At 49.2% G+C, this 21,423-nt stretch overlaps 2 protein-coding genes and 2 pseudogenes across 2 annotated transcripts in view; 3 read left to right on the top strand and 1 right to left on the bottom strand.

Annotated features, from left to right (window-relative positions):
• The window catches only part of LOC144120093 (uncharacterized), a 164,686-nt gene that overhangs the window by 92,320 nt on the left and 50,943 nt on the right, over window positions 1–21,423 (bottom strand). The gene's annotated exons all lie outside the window — the stretch shown is intronic.
• Window positions 2,837–4,832, top strand: LOC144119119 (uncharacterized; annotated as a pseudogene).
• LOC144118828 (uncharacterized) lies at window positions 6,668–11,188 on the top strand. The gene is made up of 6 exons (XM_077651629.1): window positions 6,668–6,748; window positions 6,799–7,398; window positions 7,766–8,297; window positions 8,608–9,611; window positions 9,711–9,946; window positions 10,081–11,188. The coding sequence occupies exons 1-6, from the start codon at window positions 6,668–6,670 to the stop codon at window positions 11,096–11,098; spliced, it is 3,471 nt and encodes a 1,156-aa protein (XP_077507755.1). The 3' UTR covers window positions 11,099–11,188.
• LOC144119118 (uncharacterized) lies at window positions 14,458–16,715 on the top strand (annotated as a pseudogene).

Below are 21,423 nucleotides of genomic sequence, written 5' to 3'. Positions count from 1 at the left end.
TCAAAGGAATGAACAACGTCCAACTTCTTCACTGTCAGGACACGATGCTTTGGTCCAGTAGGCTTCAACATAGTGTTGACCATTTGCACACACACTCACACAACCGCTTTGCGCTTCCCAAAGCACCAACTCAGGACAAAGGACACCACCACAAAACGCGCGTTGCCTACCTACATCACAACACAACGCAACTATGGTGTCTGGAAGGGGAAGTGTGACGGGCACTGTATGCGCACCGTGCTCGGGAGGCACACAAAATGCGAAGAAAACCTTTCGAGTCCGCTAGGGGTGCTGCAGTCATGAGGGGAGCGAGTTTGAAAGCGGTGTCGGCGGCGCCCGGGGAGCTGCCGCATGTCAACCGTGTCACCGTGTTCTGACCGCGCAGTACAACCACTTGTCCATTGTCAGTGTTTGTTTATGGTGCAGGCTATGTGTGTGTGAGTTAGACAGGCAGAGCAGAACGATGGGTCTAAAAATTAACATGCAAAAAACCAAGGTAATGTTCAACAGCCTAGCAAGGGAACAACAGTTCACAATTGGCAGCGAGAGCCTGAAACTTGTGACGGAATACGTCTACATAGGGCAGGTAGTGACAGCTTATCCGGATCATGAGAGGGAGATAACTAGAAGGATAAGAATGGGGTGGAGTGCATATGGCAAGTTCTTGGAGATCATGAGTGGCAGTTTACCAATTTCCCTCAAGAGAAAAGTGTAAAACAGCTTTATCTTACCGGTACTCACCTACGGGGTAGAAACGTGGAGGCTAACGAAAAGAGTTCAGCTTAAGTTAAGGACAACGCAGCTAGCCATGGAAAGAAAAATGATAGGTGTAACGTTAAGAGACCGTAAGCGGGCAGAGTGGGTGAGGGAACAAACACGGGTTAATGACATCCTAGTCGAAATCAAGAGAAAGAAATGGGCTTGGGCAGGGCATGTAATGCGAAGGCAAGATAACCGCTGGTCCTTGAGGGTAACGGATTGGATTCCAAGAGAAAGTAAGCGTAGCAGGGGGCGGCAGAAGGTTAGGTAGGAGAATGAGATTAAGAAGTTTGCAGGCAAAGGACAGGGTTAATTGGAGAAACATGGGAGAGGCCTTTGCCCTGCAGTAGTTGTAGTAAGGCTGATGATGATGATGATGATGATGATGATGTGTGTGTGAGTGAATGTGTGGACCTCTGTGTCGTCTTGGAGGTGCATTACACGTTTTACCCTTGGCTCAAAAGAGCAGTATGACGAAGCTGTCAAGCAAACCATGCCGCTGAAGCCCCGGACTTGGTTCGTGCTGGCTGCACTAGTGGCTACAAATCTTGCCTTAAGAAGGCATCGCTCTTTCGGCCTCCAAAGGATAATCTGAGAAGAGAGAAGTGGGCATATAATATTAAACAAGCAGATAAAGGGCTGCCGGACACTGCAGCATTTGTGAACGACATTTTGAAGACAAGCTCATAGAGGGGTCTTGGCGGCACATCATAAATGGCGAAGTGGTGGAAGTGCCACGAGATAGACAGAGTTAACAGATGATGCCGTGCCCACTCTGTTTCCAGACGCCCCGAAGTATTTCACGAAAAAAGCACCAGTCAGGAGGAAGAACAGAAATCTCTGTGAGCAAGGTGCACCACGTGCTAAAAGAAGAAAAACTTCAAGTGGTGCTGACGGGGCAGCATGCGATTCAAGAACAGATACTCCAGTTCCAGATGGGGCAGCTTCGCAAATGGCACCGAGTCAAACAGAAGTTTACATCCTGTGTGACATCCTCCGCCTGCCAGGCCCGGGCTAGAACAGGCTGTGCTTTACAGCACAGCCAGGCGTCGTTTTTTTTGGCCTTTGTGAACTAGAGGGCTCGGAGATGAATTATGCATTTGCTGCCGAAGTTGGTCCAGTTGACAAAAAACCACCGATCATTCAGGCCGTGTGTTGTGCACAGTTTTTCTCAAAGGAAAACTACATTTGAAGCGAACCATCGAATCGCCAATCGAGGCTCAAGATGTACCTACTTGATGAAACACACACACTTGTATGTGCGTAGGATGTGGGCTGCAGCCCACAAATAGCAGCACATATATGCACTTCGCGAAAAAAAAAAAACAAGCTATGAAAGTGAGTCACATGAAAAAGCATGCGAAAGTCCGCTGCCGTCTAAGCTTTGCTCAGAAGCTGCACAATGTTGGGAGGGAGCTAGAAAAAAATGAAATCCGCCTATGAAGAAATTGGAGATGTTCTGAATGCTCGCATTAAAGGACTGCCTTCAAAACAACAGATGGCCGTAAGGGCGTGTTTCCAGGCGACTACACGAAAAAGTACATCTGGCATGAGCTATGAAAAAGCGTGGATATTAGAGTGTGTGCTTTCCCGCATGAAAAGTCCAAAATTGTATGAACACTTGCGGAAGCATAACATACTGTATTTACTCGCATATAACCCGCACCAAAAATTGAAAAAATGTGTTTAAAAAGTGGGGGTGCGGGTAATACGTGAATATTACTGCACTGTGTTGCAGTGCATATTAATATTGCACCATCCTTTTGACCACCGAAGGCCAGTAAGGACTGGAAGAAGACCATGTGGAAGCAGAGACCACAAAGCACATCGTTTTGCGGTGCAGAACACTTCGCCCGGACAATGCCGAAGACGCGGCGATAGATATAGAGGGTGCCCTGGGATTTGCAGGGGAGGACGGACGGGTGGATGAGAGAAGGGTAATGGTGACAAAGAGTAGGTTGGAAGATTGGTGGAAAAGGGCTAGGGACGAGTGAGTCTATAAAAGAAGGACAAATTACAGTTCACAATACGAACAAAATTAAGGGGAAAAAAACGGGGGGGGGGGATCCTAGGCTAGGGGGCGCAAGCCACTGCCCGTTACAAAGGGCTAAGCCTCTATCATCCGTCCAGCCAACAAGAGGCCAACGCAGGTCATAGCCAGATCCACATCCATAGTCCATACCTGCCAAGTTTTACGATTTTATCGTAAAGTGCCCAATTTCCAGCGTTTTTTTACGAGTATCGTAATGTCGCTCTATTTTTACGATTTTTGTATATTTTTGTCGTTCAGCGGCTGCACACCGTACATTCTGGTTCTGTGTTGGCAACACTGAGGCTTTTGGTGGCTCGCAAACGGGATAGCCATCGTCATCACCACCATCGCGTTCATGCAGGAAGGAGAGAACTTTCTCGCATTCTTTCTTCTGTTGTGTTTGCCCGTTTGAAATGGTGCGTTTGGTGTGGTCATAGCCGGGCTTGTTAGGCCTGTTGTGTTGCCGGCGGCGTTGTGATTTCCGCAGCGTGCAGTGTTGTTGCTGCGGGTGTCGTTGTTAAGATGTCCGGCAAGAAGTACTTTCAAGTGTTCATACCAAGTTATTCGACGGATTTTCCGTGCATTCAGAAATCTCGCAAGGGTGAAAAATATGCTTTCTGCACTGTCTGCCGCTGTGATCTGAACATTGCGCACGCCGGTCGTCGGGACATCCTCCTGCATCTCGGAACAAAGAAGCACAAGGACTCGGCGGAGATCGTTGACACCAATGAGAAGCTCGGTGGACCAAGGCACTATTCGAGCGGAATGCCTTTTCATAGCTTTCCTCATCGAGCACAACGTGCCATTCACTGCTGCAGACCATGCGGGAGACCTCTCCAGGAAAATGTTTCCGAACTACAAAGAGGCAGTGGCCTACGCTTGCGCTCGTACAAAAACGGCTGCAATCGCCAAGGAAATGGCCAATCAACAAGTCAGTAGTGTTGTAAGCTGTCTTCAATCCGGACCGTTTTCGGTCGCTACCGACGGGAGCAACGACGCTGGCAATGATGCAAAGCTCTACCCGATTGTTGTCACATTCGTCGACGGCATTGTTCATACTGCTTTGCTAGCAATGCCTACACTCGAGGGAGACTCAACTGGACGGAATATTGGTGCACTTGTAGACACGCTGAAGGCCAACAACGTGCCTGTACGGAACTGCGTCGGCATGGCGTGCGATAACGCGCCAGTGATGATCGGATCTAAGAATGGGGTTGCTGCTGTTCTCAAAGAAAACCATGAAAACATTGCCATCCTTGGATGTTGTTGCCATTTAATCAATTTGGCAGCTCAGAAGGGTTCAACCTGCCTTCCTGTAAGTGTGGACGAGGTGCTGATTGATGTCTACTACTACCTGGAGAAGAGTTCAAAAAGGAAAGACAAACTGAGAGCTTTTCAATGCTTGCATGATGTAGAGTAAAAAAAAATCCTGAAACATGTCAACACTCGTTGGTTATCTCTTGGTAGGAGCTTGAAACGGCTTGTTGAGCAGTGGCAGCCACTGCTCAGCTTCTTTCACAACTGAAGTGAAGCCATCGAAGAAACCCTTGGAATCACCAAGTGAACAACGAAATCCAGAGATGGACTCTCCGAAGTCGACGCGGACAGCAAAAATCACACATCAGAACAAGCGACCAAGGCTGGACATCGACTCAGCTCCTTCGCAGCAAGCTCTGAAGCAGCAAGTGGCCAAGGTCTTAAATAGGCAAGAAAGACTGTTCATGTTCCTTTCATCAGATGTCAACAAGGCATACTGCGCCTTCTTGCTGTCAGTCATACCAGAATTTGAAAAGACAAACACCTTTTTGCAGTCTGGAGCTCCCCAAGTACATGTGCTTCTGGAGTTTTGAACAGCCTGCTCAGGGAGATTTTACTGCAATTCGTGCAGGGTGCGCACAGGTCCTTGAAACCCTTGAAAACCCTTGAATTTGGAACTTGCGTTTTCAAGGCCCTTGAAAGTGCTTAATTTTTTTTAACCCTTGAAAGTCCTTGAAACTTCCTGTGCGGGATGGAAATCGCGATATACACAAAAAAATCGGTGCGAAACCCGTGCATAAAGTGGAAAAATGATTATTTTCTCAGCGCATAGTTTTTCTACTGACCGTTACACGAAATTTCTTGAAAGTTTGACAAGTTTGGTGCAGCCCTTTAGACAGCTGGCCACATTGAGGTGGCGTGATCGCCCTATCAAAAGTGTACGGCCGTATTGCCATCAAGGAGGTTATATATTAAAACTATATAACTATATAAATATATAACCTCCTTGATCGCCATCGACATCACCGGCCGTTGGTTCGGCGTATAGTGAACTAGAATATATAATATAGTGGCGCGACCGGAAGGGAGCGCCTGGCTTTCCGGCGTCCCCTTACGCTCTGGAAAGCCGCTAGAGGCGCTGCTGCTCTCTTTCATACTGCGGCGCGGACGGCGGGGCCTCGTGGGGCACGGGTAGACTTTCGTCAGGTTGCCTCTCCGACGTTTGGCAAAACTGTTGTGAGTGTTTGTGCATCCGTTTGCTTTGTGTTTCATGCGAAGGGACTTCTCGTGTCTACCGTGTGCCTTGTGTATGTGCGCTTTCACCGCGTGCAGCCCACGGTATGGCGAAGAGGCGGACAGATTCCCACTGCTTCGCTCCGGGCTGCCGCACGGGTTACCGGCATTTTCCTCGTTAGCGTTGCATAACCCCTCTCGCAACGGCGCCTCTCCTCCTCCTGTACCCACGTCTTCTTTTTCTCCCTTTCCTTCTATTTTCTCTCCTCCTGTACCCTCCTCGCCCTCTTTTTTCTCTTTCCTTCTATCTCCCTTTTTCCTCCGCCTCCTCGCCTAGTTCTCTTTCAAAGCCGTTCCGCTCATCGCTCCGTTCCTTTCTTTTCTATAACCTCCCGCCTCGCCATTGAGCTTACAGCGGTATCTGGGCATCCATTATTGTGCCGTGCAGCGGCAGGGGCATAGAAAGCGTGGTGCAGCGTCTTGTGCGCGCTTGTTTTGTAGCGAAAACGCGGCTCTGCGCCCATTTATGCAGCCACAGAGCCCTGTTCATTAACCGCCACAGAGAAAACGATTCGGGGACGTATTTTCGCCTTCGGAAAGCGATTCGGGGACGTATTTTCGCCTTCGGAACGCGTTCGAATCGTGGTCCAACGCGCAATAACGCGAGACAAACTACCCGTAGTCAAGTATTAGGGCCAAGCATACACCACGCAAGAGTGGCAGATCGGGCTAGTTGGTATTTTTCCATAATGCGGTACAGCGCGAATAAAGACGGGGACGAAGCGAGACAAGACACCACAGCGAGAGAAAAAAACATAGTTCGCGTAGAGAAAGCTATTGCGGACGTACTTACGCCCGCGCAACAGGTACGAACCGTGGTCCCTCGTGCTCTGTGGTGTATCCAGCACGCGAATTACGCTCCTTTCGAGCAAAAAGCGCGATTCTGCTTGCATTTCTACAGCCGAAGATGCATACAAAGGAATACTGAGTTTTGGCGGGAAATGCGTCGCGAGCCTCCGCGAACTCCCGGCGTAAAAAAAAAAGAAAAACAAACAAACCCCGCCCTCCGAGACGGACCACTCAGGCCTGCGCATACCGAGCTTTGGCGGGAAATGCGTCGCGAGACTCCGCAAACTCCCGGCGTTAAAAAAAATAAAAACAAAAAACACAAACCCCGCCCTCCGAGACGGAGCACTCAGGCCTGCGCGCAAAAAGTCACGTGGTTTTGCGAGGGCTCCTCTTCATATCTCTCTCCCTCTTCTAGGCCTCAACCCTATATAAGCACTGCATTTTGCGAACTGCATTGTCTTCAGACTCTTTGGAAGTGGTTTCGGAGATTCACCCGTCACTGTTGCCATTTCCGTCTCTTTTTGTACATTTTCCACAATGGCTTCTTCGGTCCGCTGGGATCCCAAATTCAGCAAAATGGGCCGCATCGTGGCCGACGAAGCGGTCCAGGAAGAATTCGTGAAGTCGCTTCGTCTCGCACCGCGGTCATCTGCAGTGCGACCCCCCAGCCGTCCACCAGCTCGGGAGGCCGCCCGGCGAAATCCGAGTACTGGGGCATTTGTGGAGAACTGGGGTTCAATGACGACAAGCCGGACTGCGTGGGGGAAGTTGTCACCTACTACCGCGTCTCATCTAAGGGGAAGCGGGCGCAGTTCCGGTGCAACAGATGCCGCAAACAACTGTCTCAACTGCACGGCACCACTGCGTTACGAGGAGGTGCTGCTCTGCGAGCAAGTGGAGGCGCTTCAGCGAGCTTTTTTGCCCGCAAGGACTCCCTAGGCCGCCCAAACGTGAAGCTGCCAAGGTCAGCTGTGCTGTACCTCACCTTTTGCATGTCGAAGGAAATATCGATGATGGTCGCCAGAGAAATGCAGAACGGGGAGGTATCGAAGCAGGCCTGCACCGACTGGACAAACTACGTCCGCGAGGTCTGCTGTGCTGAGCTGTCGCAGCAGCCCCCCATGGGTGGACCTGGCGAAGTGGTGCAGGTAGACGAGTGTCTCATGCGGGGAAAGCGCAAAGCCAACCGCGGCCGGCTTTTGGCAGGCGACAACGTGCCAGCGCACCGCCAGAATAACTACGGCGGCATGGTGGACCGTGGGTGTTCGGTATGATCTGGGAGGCGACCAAGGAATTGCGCCTCTTCAAGGTCGACCGGCGTGACGCGGCGACTCTGGGAGCCATCATCGCCGCCAATGTTCAGCCGAAAGCGTCGCTATTCGCGGCCCCGAAAGACGACGATCTTCGCAAGAAGTGGGATCGCAACCTTCACAGGAAGGATAAAACTTACACCGTTTCTTCGGCGGTATGCGAACATCATTTTGAACCGCACTTAGTTCTGCGCGACTATGTGCACGTGATAAATGGCAACGAAGTGCGGATTCCGCGAGGGAAGCCGTCGCTTGCTCCGGGCTCGGTACCAACATTACTTCCATGCTGCCCTACGTATCTTTCCACCTCAACACCTCGACAAAGACCGGAAAGGAAGAGGAAAGTTTTAGCGACTACTCAAGTGCCGCGGAAGAGAGCCGGTCCTGCAGCGACGAGGATGATGCTGGAGCGCAAGAGAATGAAGATTCGCTTGTAGCCGATCATAATTCATTCTCTCTAGAATCTCTTCGGACCATGGAAGCTCCATCCAAGGATTGGTGCCGAATTGAGTTGGAGGGGGTCGAGACCGTAATATTTGCTACATCATCTGTCAAAATGGAGAAAAAACTAGAACTATGGCATGAAAAAGCTGTGTGTTTTACAGCATCAGGAGGAGAGTTCACTGCAAAGGTGTACATTCAAGGCATGCTGTGTGCTGAAAAAGTTGTGAATTTTGTGTGTGATGCAAGCAATATTTTGAAGGATGTACATACAAGTTTTGCTTGCAAAGGAGCCATGAACATTCAGGATTTCAGTCAGATTTCCCACTCTCTGACCATAAAGTTGGCAGCTGCAACTGCCAAAACTGCACATGGTGTCTTCAGCGCACAGTGCCTCGGAATAGTATCCACAGAAGGTAATTCCCTTTTAATTATAATACCAAGTGTTTCAGCCTAGGCGAACTAGAATTGTTAATATAACTTTTTTAGATACTGTGCCGGCCTCTGTGATGTGATGGCAGTGTTGGCGGGCATAAAAAAATGGATTGTTTCTAGCAAGCTGGTTCACTGATTTCTAACAGTTGACTTTTGACTGTTCAGCGAGCCCTCTGTTTTATTGGTTCACCTTCTTTGAAACAACCGGCTTGTGTTGTATTTGTGAACAGTGTCGCTTTCTTTGCTGGCATGTTTGCTCATGTGTGTGCTTTTGATTTTCTTTACTTTCAGGACAAATCTGCGACGAGTGCAAGATTCTCCGAAAATCCTTGCTTACCAGAAAATCATGCGTAAATGCCGCTGTGCGCCTGCCTACTGGAAGGGCCCTTGCTCATCGACTCAAGTTGCTTAAGCGGAAGACAGCGCGACTTAAAAGCAACACCAACTCTCTGAAGGAGCAGTTAAATGAAATGATGATCCAAAACAAAGCTATTGCAGAGGGGGAACTGACTGAAAAGGTGGCAGCCCTTTCTCCAAAGCAGCGTGAGGCAGCACTGCATATCTTCAAGGCCTCGTCACGTAAAAGCACCAGGGGAATGAAGTTTTCTAATGAGTGGGTGCTTGAGTGCCTAATTATGAAGATGAAGAGTGCACGATTGTATGAACACTTAAGGAAGGAAAAAATCCTAGTACTGCCAAGTAAGTCCACACTTCGTAAATACCTGCAGCTGTACAGGACAGGATTTGGATTCAGCGAGATTTTTGAAGTGATCAGCAAGACAACCTCCATAATGGACAATTTCTCGCGTCACGGGGGTCTCATAGTGGACGAGATGAAACTGTCAGAACACCTTTCCGTGACGACAGCAGGTCATGTGGATGGGTTTGTTGACCTTGGTGCCTTCTCTTCATCAGAAGACAAACACGTTGTCTGTGACCATGGAATGGTCATCATTTTTGTGCCTTTTGTTGGGAAGTGGACCCAAATACTGGGTGCATTTGCCACACGTGGAAACGTAGAAGGCAGTCTTCTGGCTAAGATCATGGTTGAAGCTGTGATCCTAGTGGAAAAAGCTGGACTGCGGGTCGATTTTATTACATCAGATGGAGCAACCTGGAACAGAAAAATGTGGACCAAAATGGGCATTGCTGCATCATTAACTGGGGCCAAGTGCAGCGCTGTGCATCCTATTGACCCTGATCGTCAGCTCTACTTCATCTCAGATTTCCCGCATCTGATAAAATGTCTGCGGAATGGGCTGCTCAAGTCTGACTTCCAAGTGCCTGAAGGAAAAGTAAGTTTGAATAATTTGTGCAGCTGAACTTCACACTATAGTTAGTTTTTGCAAAATAGTCATATATATTCGCTGACTATCACATTGCATTGGTTTCAGGTGTCCATGCAGGTGGTTCGGAAGGCTCTCAGAGTGGACAGCACCAGGAGTTGCGTCACTCTGCAGGCAATGCATGGCATCACAAACAGTCATACAAACCCCAACAATTTTGAGAGAATGAGGGTCTTATTAGCATTTCAGCTTTTTGGGAAAAAAGTCAGTGATGGGCTGGAGCTCTACAAGACCACGATCGAGGAACACTGTGGTGACATCACAGCTACAGTGAACTTTTTCAAGTAAGTGTTACACATTTGTTCTAATGTAGCACATTTTTGTTTCTGCTTAGTAGCCCTTTCTGTTATTATTGCAATTTGCATATAGTTATACTGTCAATGAACAAAGTAAAACCTTCTCTCCTTCCCTTTTGCAGAGTCATTCACCACCTCATCGAGATCCTGACGTCTCGCTTTCCTGCTGAGGCTCTGCGGCCGAACTCCCCTGCTGTGCAGAAACTTAATTCATTCTTGGAGTTTCTGGGGAGCTGGGAAAACCACACAAAGGGGCAACAAGGCTTCCTTAGCAAATCGACAGCTACTGGACTAAGAGTGACTGTAGCAAGCGTACTAGCACTTTTGAAGTACCTATGTGATGATCTTGGCTTCAGGTACCTCATGACGTCTAGAGTTAGTCAAGACCCTGTTGAGCGTCTTTTTGGAATTGTACGCCAGTCGTCTGGTTGCAACTCGCATCCAACGCCCCAGCAGTTTATTATCACCGTTAACTGTCTGAGTTTCAGCAACCTAGCACACTCAGTATCCAGAGGAAATTGTGAGGCTGGTGTCCTCAGCGCTCTTCTGCCTGCAGATGCTGGTGTTCAAGCTAGTTCAAGTGGTAAACAACAGCTTGTTGACAAAGTGCTTGACTCGGGAGATTTGAGTGCAGCAGAAGACCTGCTTACGGACAGTGCCCCAGATCATGCATCCTGTGTTGTTGCAAGCAGTGACAGCAGGCTTATTTTCTATATTGCCGGGTATGTTGCCCGGAAGTGCATCCTGAAGTCTGGATGTGAGGCATGTCTCACTCGTCTCTTGATGACAAAAGAGGCTGCAGAATGTTTGAACTTGGCGTCATTCACCCGAATGAGAGATAACGGCGGCCTCCTGTACCCGTCAAGTGTGCTCTATGCATTTGTAGTAAATCTGGAGGAAGCCTTTACTGAATGCTTTAGCCTTTTGGAACTGCATTCTGACAGTGTACTTGATGTTCTTGGCCACATTAAGCAAAAGCAGAAGATTGAACTTGGATGCCAAGATCATTGTGAGCAAGTTGCAGCTGAAGTAATTGCATTTTATGTTACAACACGCCTACATTTTTTTACAAAAAGCCTAAACCAGGCTAGTCTCAAAAGGCGTGAAGGTGCAAAGCACCTTAAATTGAGCAGGTGCTAAACATCACTCTGCCCATTTTGAATAAATCACACTTTAGCCCTGCTTTTCTCTCTGATTTCTTCAGCACAGCAGCTGCTTACCATATGTGGAGCGCTGCCCTTACTCTGAATTACATGGGAAAACTCGATGATCAAGAATTTATCGGGGTGGGCATAAGTGGGCCGAAGGTGGGAATCAACTCTTGCTAAATTTCCGCGCCATTAACAGCATTAAGAAACGCCCGTCGGAATGTTTCCGGTTTTTCGCGCGCGACTCCGGTAAAAGGACGCAAGTTTCGCAAAATGTGTTATTAAATGCCTGCTTATGTCTGTGGACAGCTTATACTATCGCGCTCAGTATGACTCGCAATGCGCATCAGGTTTTGCGAGCTTATGTCAGGAAGCTATGCTAGTTCGTGGCTGTAACGAAGTTCGTATATAGCTGCTGAGCAGTTTTCATGGGTGCCTGATACTGTGCAGCACAGCGTAATCTTTTGCTATTAAACGCAAACCAAGAGAAAGTGCCCGGTAAAGCATTGCAGGTCATTCTGGTCGCGACTGTACATGTTCAGCACAGTGTAATTAAGTGGCAAATTCGCGCTGATGTAGAAAGGATAATGAACTTTTTTTCTACCCCCAACCGGCGACATAGCTTATACTGGGTTGAAAACGCGCAACGCGATGTTCGGGCTTGATTGATTTACCGGCATATGCATTACAAGTGTGCAAATAATGAGTAAATGCACGAGGAAAATGGATGTGTTTAGATAACAGCTTCGGTAATTTCGCAGCCTGCAATTATTGCGTGCGAGAAAGCCCCAAAAACCGTTCGCCGCCGCGTTGGAGCAGTAGGAAAGGTTGCAGTGGCGCCATTTCGCGGCATCCATGCGCAAACGGGCCGCCTGCGCGGAGCCGTTCATGCCACTATAATATATTCTAGTTCACTATAGTTCGGCGTCTCGTGGTTTTGCGTTGCACGTGCGTCCGCTGACGTTTAAGCCCCAACTCGATGGACAATTCCGAGGCGTACACGCGAAGCGCCTACGCGCACGAGCGCCTGGAAAACCGGTCTGCGCATGCGCGAGGCGCGAGTTGGGCGCGAGGAGGGCGCAGATATCTGGCAATGTCAGATATTTGCGCCTCAGCGCGCGCCAGAAGGGGTTCGCTGGTTTCTGACCGACGTGCACCAGAGAGCACAGCTCTCCCAACATCCGGTACGGACTTTTTCGCGCCGTTTCCTCGGTTTCGCTTGGTTCACGTATGGCTGCGGTGATGTCTGAGGTTATAAATAACGAACTACTCATTGCTGCTGTAGAGAGGCGGCGCTCACTTTGGCTGGCAAGCGACAGACTGCATAAAAATAAGAACGTGAAAGCAGCACTTTGGAGAGAAGTGGCGGAGGATGTACTACCGGGAGCACCAGGTAGGCATACACTTCGCTCATGATGAGCACTTCATGGTTGAAATGTGCTTGAAACTTTTCGCGCTACAATTGTGCAGAAAGCGTGGACCTTGTACAAAAGCGCTGGAAATCGCTGCGCGACAAATTCCGCCGCCTGTACACGGCACGTGAGTTGGGGCGGAAGAGCGGCGCTGGCGCGGACGACATCGAGCCCACGGACTTCGTGTGGGCACATTACGAACAGCTGTTGTTCCTCAGGGACACGATGGTCACCAGGCCGTAAGTTCATCAATATTTTTATTCCCATAACGAGCTGTTCGCTTTAAGGAACACAAGCAGTGCCGTCATTTGCCGTGGTGGGAACGTTGCATGCGTGAAGCAAGCGCTATTTGACGTGATACGATGACATCCGAAACAAACCTGTTTTTTTGATGCAGGACTTGTTGCAAGAAAATGCGGCATATTCTGTGGCAAAGCTGCAGCTGCGCGTGGTGTTTGCAATTGCTCCAGGTCATAAATCCAACGCAAAGTGTGCAAATGCACCCGACACAACCACCCTGTTGCTGCTTGCGCCGCTGAGCAAGCAGAACGCCGAGCCGCCGTCACACTGGCGGGAGCTAACGATAGGTGTATGAAAATCAGGCACTTTAAAAGTACGCAGTTTCATATGCTGTCTTAATTGCTCAGTACTGTGTATTCTTAAACAGGCATTTTAAACAGGCATCTTGTGTTGCTTACTGGGCTCTTCATGCAACTTGAATGCCACTGACGTCCACACATTAAAAATGAAATCTCGGCATTTATTTCAGCCACGAGAGCGTTTTAAGTTTACAACATAACAGGTGGAATTTTTGCTACTGTTATTGAATTCTTCCTTTCCGTGTTTTTTTTTTTATAACTTATATATGAGGTATTATTTTCATCCCCAGGTTGAAAATCTGTTAATATGATTGTTTTCTAATGATTTCATCTGGTCCCAGAAGGAAGCCTTCTGGTTTGCTGCTGGTTGAAATAGCCCCTGTAGGGCACAAACTATTTTTTGGCTTTAATCTACTGGTCCCAAAAGGAAGCCTCTGGTTTGCTGCTGGTTGAAATGGTCCCTGCTGGGAGCTTCTGGTTCTGAAGTGAGATCTACTGGCTACTACTGAACTTTTTGTTGTCGGATTTACAACTTTTTTCTGTTGTATATGTTGTAATGGTGTTCCTCAACGCACAAAATTTTTCATCAAAATCTCTTCGAGGTTTTCTGCTATACATTGCATAAATAGTGCTGAAGTTTAATGAGAAAACTATGTTTATTAACTAGCTGTTCCCCGCTAACACCTGTGGGATACCCTTAATGAGGGTGTATATAAGCATGAGCACATAGTAAGTTTCAACCAATGTGACCAATGTTTCCAGGCGACTACACGAAAAAGTACATCTGGCATGAGCTATGAAAAAGCGTGGATATTAGAGTGTGTGCTTTCCCGCATGAAAAGTCCAAAATTGTATGAACACTTGCGGAAGCATAACATACCGTATTTACTCGCATATAACCCGCACCAAAAATTGAAAAAATGTGCTTAAAAAGTGGGGGTGCGGGTAATACGTGAATATTCCTGCACTGTGTTGCAGTGCATATTAATATTGCACCATCCTTTTGACCACCGAAGGCCAGTATGGACTGGAAGAAGACCATGTCGAAGCAGAAACCACGGAGCACATCGTTTTGCGGTGCAAAACACTTCGCCCGGACATTGCCGAAGACGCGGCGATAGATATGAGGGTGCCCTGGGATTTGCAGGGGAGCACGGACGGGTGGATGAGAGAAGGGTAATGGTGACAAAGAGTAGGTTGGAAGATTGGTGGAAAAGGGCTAGGGACGAGTGAGTCTATAAAAGAAGGACAAATTACAGTTCACAATACGAACAAAATTAAGGGGAAAAAAACGGGGGGGGGGGGGGGGGGGGGGGATCCTAGGCTAGGGGGCGCAAGCCACCGCCCGTTACAAAGGGCTAAGCCACTATCATCCATCCAGCCAACAAGAGGCCAACGCAGGTCATAGCCAGATCCACATCCATAGTCCATACCTGCCAAGTTTTACGATTTTATCGTAAAGTGCCCGATTTCCAGCGTTTTTTTACGAGTATCGTAATGTCGCTCTATTTTTACGATTTTTGTATATTTTTGTCGTTCAGCGGCTGCACACCGTACATTCTGGTTCTGTGTTGGCAACACTGAGGCTTTTGGTGGCTCGCAAACGGGATAGCCATCGTCATCACCACCATCGCGTTCATGCAGGAAGGAGAGAACTTTCTCGCATTCTTTCTTCTGTTGTGTTTGCCCGTTTGAAATGGTGCGTTTGGTGTGGTCATAGCCGGGCTTGTTAGGCCTGTTGTGTTGCCGGCGGCGTTGTGATTTCCGCGGCGTGCAGTGTTGTTGCTGCGGGTGTCGTTGTTAAGATGTCCGGCAAGAAGTACTTTCAAGTGTTCATACCAAGTTATTCGACGGATTTTCCGTGCATTCAGAAATCTCGCAAGGGTGAAAAATATGCTTTCAGCACTGTCTGCCGCTGTGATCTGAACATTGCGCACGCCGGTCGTCGGGACATCCTCCTGCATCTTGGAACAAAGAAGCACAAGGACTCGGCGGAGATCGTTGACACCAACGAGAAGCTCGGTGGACCAAGGCACTATTCGAGCGGAATGCCTTTTCACAGCTTTCCTCATCGAGCACAACGTGCCATTCACTGCTGCAGACCATGCGGGAGACCTCTCCAGGAAAATGTTTCCGAACTCCAAAGAGGCAGTGGCCTACGCTTGCGCTCGTACAAAAACGGCTGCAATCGCCAAGGAAATGGCCAATCAACAAGTCAGTAGTGTTGTAAGCTGTCTTCAATCCGGACCGTTTTCGGTCGCTACCGACGGGAGCAACGACGCTGGCAATGATGCAAAGCTCTACCCGATTGTTGTCACATTCGTCGACGGCATTGTTCATACTGCTTTGCTAGCAATGCCTACACTCGAGGGAGACTCAACTGGACGGAATATTGGTGCACTTGTAGACACGCTGAAGGCCAACAACGTGCCTGTACGGAACTGCATCGGCATGGCGTGCGAAAACGTGCCAGTGATGATCGGATCTAAGAATGGGGTTGCTGCTGTTCTCAAAGAAAACCATGAAAACATTGGCATCCTTGGATGTTGTTGCCATTTAATCAATTTGGCAGCTCAGAAGAGTTCGGCCTGCCTTCCTGTAAGTGTGGACGAGGTGCTGATTGATGTCTACTACTACCTGGAGAAGAGTTCAAAAAGGAAAGACAAACTGAGAGCTTTTCAATGCTTGCATGACGTAGAGTAAAAAAAAATCCTGAAACATGTCAACACTCGTTGGTTATCTCTTGGTAGGAGCTTGAAACGGCTTGTTGAGCAGTGGCAGCCACTGCTCAGCTTCTTTCACAGTGAAGTGAAGCCATCGAAGAAACCCTTGGAATCACCAAGTGAACAACGAAATCCAGAGATGGACTCTCCAAAGTCGACGCGGACAGCAAAAATCGCACATCAGAACAAGCGACCAAGGCTGGACATCGACTCAGCTCCTTCGCAGCAAGCTCTGAAGCAGCAAGTGGCCAAGGTCTTAAATAGGCAAGAAAGACTGTTCATGTTCCTTTCATCAGATGTCAACAAGGCATACTGCGCCTTCTTGCTGTCAGTCATACCAGAATTTGAAAAGACAAACACCTTTTTGCAGTCTGGAGCTCCCCAAGTACATGTGCTTCTGGAAGTTTTGAACAGCCTGCTCAGGGAGATTTTACTGCAATTCGTGCAGGGTGCGCACAGGTCCTTGAAACCCTTGAATTTGGAAATTGCGTTTTCAAGGCCCTTGAAAGTGCTTAATTTTTTTTTAACCCTTGAAAGTCCTTGAAATTTCCTGTGCGGGATGGAAATCGCGATATACACAAAAAAATCGGTGCGAAACCCGTGCATAAAGTGGAAAAATGATTATTTTCTCAGCGCATAGTTTTTCTACTGACCGTTACACGAAATTTCTTGAAAGTTTGACAAGTTTGGTGGAGCCCTTTAGACAGCTGGCCACATTGAGGTGGCGTGATCTCCCGTTCAAAAGTGTACGGCCGTATCGCCATCAAGGAGGTTATATATTAAAACTATATAACTATATAAATATATAACCTCCTTGATCGCCATCGACATCACCGGCCGTTGGTTCGGCGTATAGTGAACTAGAATATATAATATCGTGGCGCGACCGGAAGGGAGCGCCTGGCTTTCCGGCGTCCCCTTACGCTCTGGAAAGCCGCTAGAGGCGCTGCTGCTCTCTTTCATACTGCGGCGCGGACGGCGGGGCCTCGTGGGGCACGGGTAGACTTTCGTCAGGTTGCCACTCCATTTGGCAAAATTGTTGTGAGTGTTTGCGCATCCGTTTGCTTTCTGTTTCATGCGAAGGGACTTCTCGTGTCTACCGTGTGCCTTGTGTATGTGCGCTTTCACCGCGTGCAGCCCACGGTATGGCGAAGAGGCGGACAGATTCCCACTGCTTCGCTCCGGGCTGCCGCACGGGTTACCGGCATTTTCCTCGTTAGCGTTGCATAACCCCTCTCGCAACGGCGCCTCTCCTCCTCCTGTACCCTCCTCGTCTTCTTTTTCTCCCTTTCCTTCTATTTTCTCTCCTCCTCCTGTACCCTCCTCGCCCACTTTTTTCTCTTTCCTTCTATCTCCCTTTTTCCTCCGCCTCCTCGCCTAGTTCTCCTCTTTCACAGCCGTTCCGCTCTTCGCTCCGTTCCTTTCTTTTCTATAACCTCCCGCCTCGCCATTGAGCTTACAGCGGTATCTGGGCATCCATTATTGTGCCGTGCAGCGGCAGGGGCATAGAAAGCGTGGTGCAGCGTCTTGTGCGCGCTTATTTTGGAGCATTTCTGCAGCCGCCGCAGAGAAAGCGATTCGGGGACGTATTTTCGCCTTCGGAACGCGTTCGAATCGTTGTGCAGCGCTCTGCGCCCATTTATGCGGCCACAGAGCCCTGTTCATTATCCGCCGCAGAGAAAGCTATTCGGACGTATTTTCGCCTTCGGAACGCGTTCGAATCGTGGCAGGCATAGAAAGCGTGGTGCAGCGTCTTTTGCGCGCTTATTTTGGAGCATTTCTGCAGCCGCCGCAGAGAAAGCGATTCGGGGACGTATTTTCGCCTTCGGAACGCGTTCGAATCGTGGTGCAGCGTCTTGTGCGCGCTTGTTTTGGAGCGAAAACGCGGCTCTGCGTTCATTTATGCAGCCACAGAGCCCTGTTCATTAACCGCCACAGAGAAAACGATTCGGGGACGTATTTTCGCCTTCGGAAAGCGATTCGGGGACGTATTTTCGCCTTCGGAACGCGTTCGAATCGTGGTGCAGCGCTCTGCGCCCATTTATGCAGCCACAGAGCCCTGTTCATTAACCGCCGCAGAGAAAGCGATTCGGGGACGTATTTTCGCCTTCGGAACGCGTTCGAATCGTGGTCGAACGCGCAATGACGCGAGACAAACTACCCGTAGTCAAGTATTAGGGCCAAGCATACCCCACGCAAGAGTGGCAGATCGGGCTAGTTGGTATTTTTCCATAATGCGGTACAGCGCGAATAAAGACGGGGACGAAGCGAGACAAGACACCACAGCGACAGAAAAAAACATAGTTCGCGTAGAGAAAGCTATTCCGGACGTACTTACGCCCGCGCAACAGGTACGAACCGTGGTCCCTCGTGCTCTGTGGTGTATCCAGCACGCGAATTACGCTCCTTTCGAGCAAAAAGCGCGATTCTGCTTGCATTTCTACAGCCGAAGATGCATACAAAGGAATACCGAGTTTTGGCGGGAAATGCGTCGCGAGCCTCCGCGAACTCTCGGCGTAAAAAAAAAAGAAAAAAAACAAGCCCCGCCCTCCGAGACGGACCACTCAGGCCTGCGCATACCGAGTTTTGGCGGGAAATGCGTCGCGAGCCTCCGCGAACTCCCGGCGTTAAAAAAAATAAAAACAAAAAACACAAACCCCGCCCTCCGAGACGGACCACTCAGGCCTGCGCATACAGAGTTTTGGCGGGAAATGCGTCGCGAGACTCCGCAAACTCCCGGCGTTAAAAAAAATAAAATCAAAAAACACAAACCCCGCCCTCCGAGACTGAGCACTCAGGCCTGCGCGCAAAAAGTCACGTGGTTTTGCGAGGGCTCCTCTTCATATCTCTCTCCCTCTTCTAGGCCTCAACCCTATATAAGCACTGCATTTTGCGAACTGCATTGTCTTCAGACTCTTTGGAAGTGGTTTCGGAGATTCACCCGTCACTGTTGCCATTTCCGTCTCTATTTGTACATTTTCCACAATGGCTTCTTCGGTCCGCTGGGATCCCAAATTCAGCAAAATGGGCCGCATCGTGGCCGATGAAGCGGTCCAGGAAGAATTCGTGAAGTCGCTTCGTCTCGCACCGCGGTCATCTGCAGTGCGACCCCCCAGCCGTCCACCAGCTCGGGAGGCCGCCCGGCGAAATCCGAGTACTGGGGCATTTGTGGAGAACTGGGGTTCAATGACGACAAGCCGGACTGCGTGGGGGAAGTTGTCACCTACTACCGCGTCTCATCTAAGGGGAAGCGGGCGCAGTTCCGGTGCAACAGATGCCGCAAACAACTGTCTCAACTGCACGGCACCACTGCGTTACGAGGAGGTGCTGCTCTGCGAGCAAGTGGAGGCGCTTCAGCGAGCTTTTTTGCCCGCAAGGACTCCCTAGGCCGCCCAAACGTGAAGCTGCCGAGGTCAGCTGTGCTGTACCTCACCTTCTGCATGTCGAAGGAAATATCGATGATGGTCGCCAGAGAAATGCAGAACGGGGAGGTATCGAAGCAGGCCTGCACCGACTGGACAAACTACGTCCGCGAGGTCTGCTGTGCTGAGCTGTCGCAGCAGCCCCCCATGGGTGGACCTGGCGAAGTGGTGCAGGTAGACGAGTGTCTCATGCGGGGAAAGCGCAAAGCCAACCGCGGCTGGCTTTTGGCAGGCGACAACGTGCCAGCGCACCGCCAGAATAACTACGGCAGCATGGTGGACCGTGGACCGTGGGTGTTCGGTATGATCTGGGAGGCGACCAAGGAATTGCGCCTCTTCAAGGTCGACCGGCGTGACGCGGCGACTCTGGGAGCCATCATCGCCGCCAATGTTCAGCCGAAAGCGTTGCTATTCGCGGCTCCGAAAGACGACGATCTTCGCAAGAAGTGGGATCGCAACCTTCACAGGAAGGATAAAACTTTCACCGTTTCTTCGGCGGTATGCGAACATCATTTTGAATCGCACTTAGTTCTGCGCGACTATGTGCACGTGATAAATGGCAACGAAGTGCGGATTCCGCGAGGGAAGCCGTCGCTTGCTCCGGGCGCGGTACCAACATTACTTCCAGGCTGCCCTACGTATCTTTCCACCTCAACACCTCGACAAAGACCGGAAAAGAAGAGGAAAGTTTTAGCGACTACTCAAGTGCCGCGGAAGAGAGCGTGCCATCAAACCAGGAGCCAGTCCTGCAGCGACGAGGATGATGCTGGAGCGCAAGAGAATGAAGATTCGCTTGTAGCCGATCGTAATTCATTCTCTCTAGAATCTCTTCGGACCATGGAAGCTCCATCCAAGGATTGGTGCCGAATTGAGCTGGAGGGGGTCGAGACCGTAATATTTGGTACATCATCTGTCAAAATGGAGAAAAGACGAACTATGGCATGAAAAAGCTGTGTGTTTTACAGCATCAGGAGGAGAGTTCACTGCAAAGGTGTACATTGAAGGCATGCTGTGTGCTGAAAAAGTTGTGAATTTTGTGTGTGATGCAAGCAATATTTTGAAGGATGTACATACAAGTTTTGCTTGCAAAGGAGCCATGAACATTCAGGATTTCAGTCAGATTTCCCACTCTCTGACCATAAAGTTGGCAGCTGCAAATGCCAAAACTGCACATGGTGTCTTCAGCGCACAGTGCCTCGGAATAGTATCCACAGAAGGTAATTCCCTTTTAATTATAATACCAAGTGTTTCAGCCTAGGCGAACTAGAATTGTTAATATAACTTTTTTAGATACTGTGCCGGCCTCTGTGATGTGATGGCAGTGTTGGCGGGCATAAAAAAATGGATTGTTTCTAGCAAGCTGGTTCACTGATTTCTAACAGTTGACTTTTGACTGTTCAGCGAGCCCTCTGTTTTATTGGTTCACCTTCTTTGAAACAACCGGCTTGTGTTGTATTTGTGAACAGTGTCGCTTTCTTTGCTGGCATGTTTGCTCATGTGTGTGCTTTTGATTTTCTTTACTTTCAGGACAAATCTGCGACGAGTGCAAGATTCTCCGAAAATCCTTGCTTACCAGAAAATCATGCGTAAATGCCGCTGTGCGCCTGTCTACTGGAAGGGCCCTTGCTCATCGACTCAAGTTGCTTAAGCGGAAGACAGCACGACTTAAAAGCAACACCAACTCTCTGAAGGAGCAGTTAAATGAAATGATGATCCAAAACAAAGCTATTGCAGAGGGGGAACTGACTGAAAAGGTGGCAGCCCTTTCTCCAAAGCAGCGTGAGGCAGCACTGCATATCTTCAAGGCCTCGTCACATAAAAGCACCAGGGGAATGAAGTTTTCTAATGAGTGGGTGCTTGAGTGCCTAATTATGAAGATGAAGAGTGCACGATTGTATGAACACTTAAGGAAGGAAAAAATCCTAGTACTGCCAAGTAAGTCCACACTTCGTAAATACCTGCAGCTGTACAGGACAGGATTTGGATTCAGCGAGAAGATTTTTGAAGTGATCAGCAAGACAACCTCCACAATGGACAATTTCTCGCGTCACGGGGGTCTCATAGTGGACGAGATGAAACTGTCAGAACACCTTTCCGTGACGACAGCAGGTCATGTGGATGGGTTTGTTGACCTTGGTGCCTTCTCTTCATCAGAAGACAA

The sequence above is a fragment of the Amblyomma americanum genome, chromosome 2 (genome assembly GCF_052857255.1).
Source record: "Amblyomma americanum isolate KBUSLIRL-KWMA chromosome 2, ASM5285725v1, whole genome shotgun sequence".
In the NCBI taxonomy this organism is placed as follows: domain Eukaryota; kingdom Metazoa; phylum Arthropoda; class Arachnida; order Ixodida; family Ixodidae; genus Amblyomma; species Amblyomma americanum.
This window is presented reverse-complemented; position numbering and strand designations above follow the sequence as displayed.

Excerpts from the sequence above, each read along its gene's own strand:
- LOC144118828 (XM_077651629.1), top strand. The coding sequence starts at position 6,668 with ATGGCTTCTTCGGTCCGCTGGGATCCCAAATTCAGCAAAATGGGCCGC. Across the intron at positions 8,298-8,607 it reads CGGAATAGTATCCACAGAAG|GACAAATCTGCGACGAGTGC; the intron begins GTAATTCCCTTT and ends CTTTACTTTCAG. Across the intron at positions 9,612-9,710 it reads TCCAAGTGCCTGAAGGAAAA|GTGTCCATGCAGGTGGTTCG; the intron begins GTAAGTTTGAAT and ends CATTGGTTTCAG.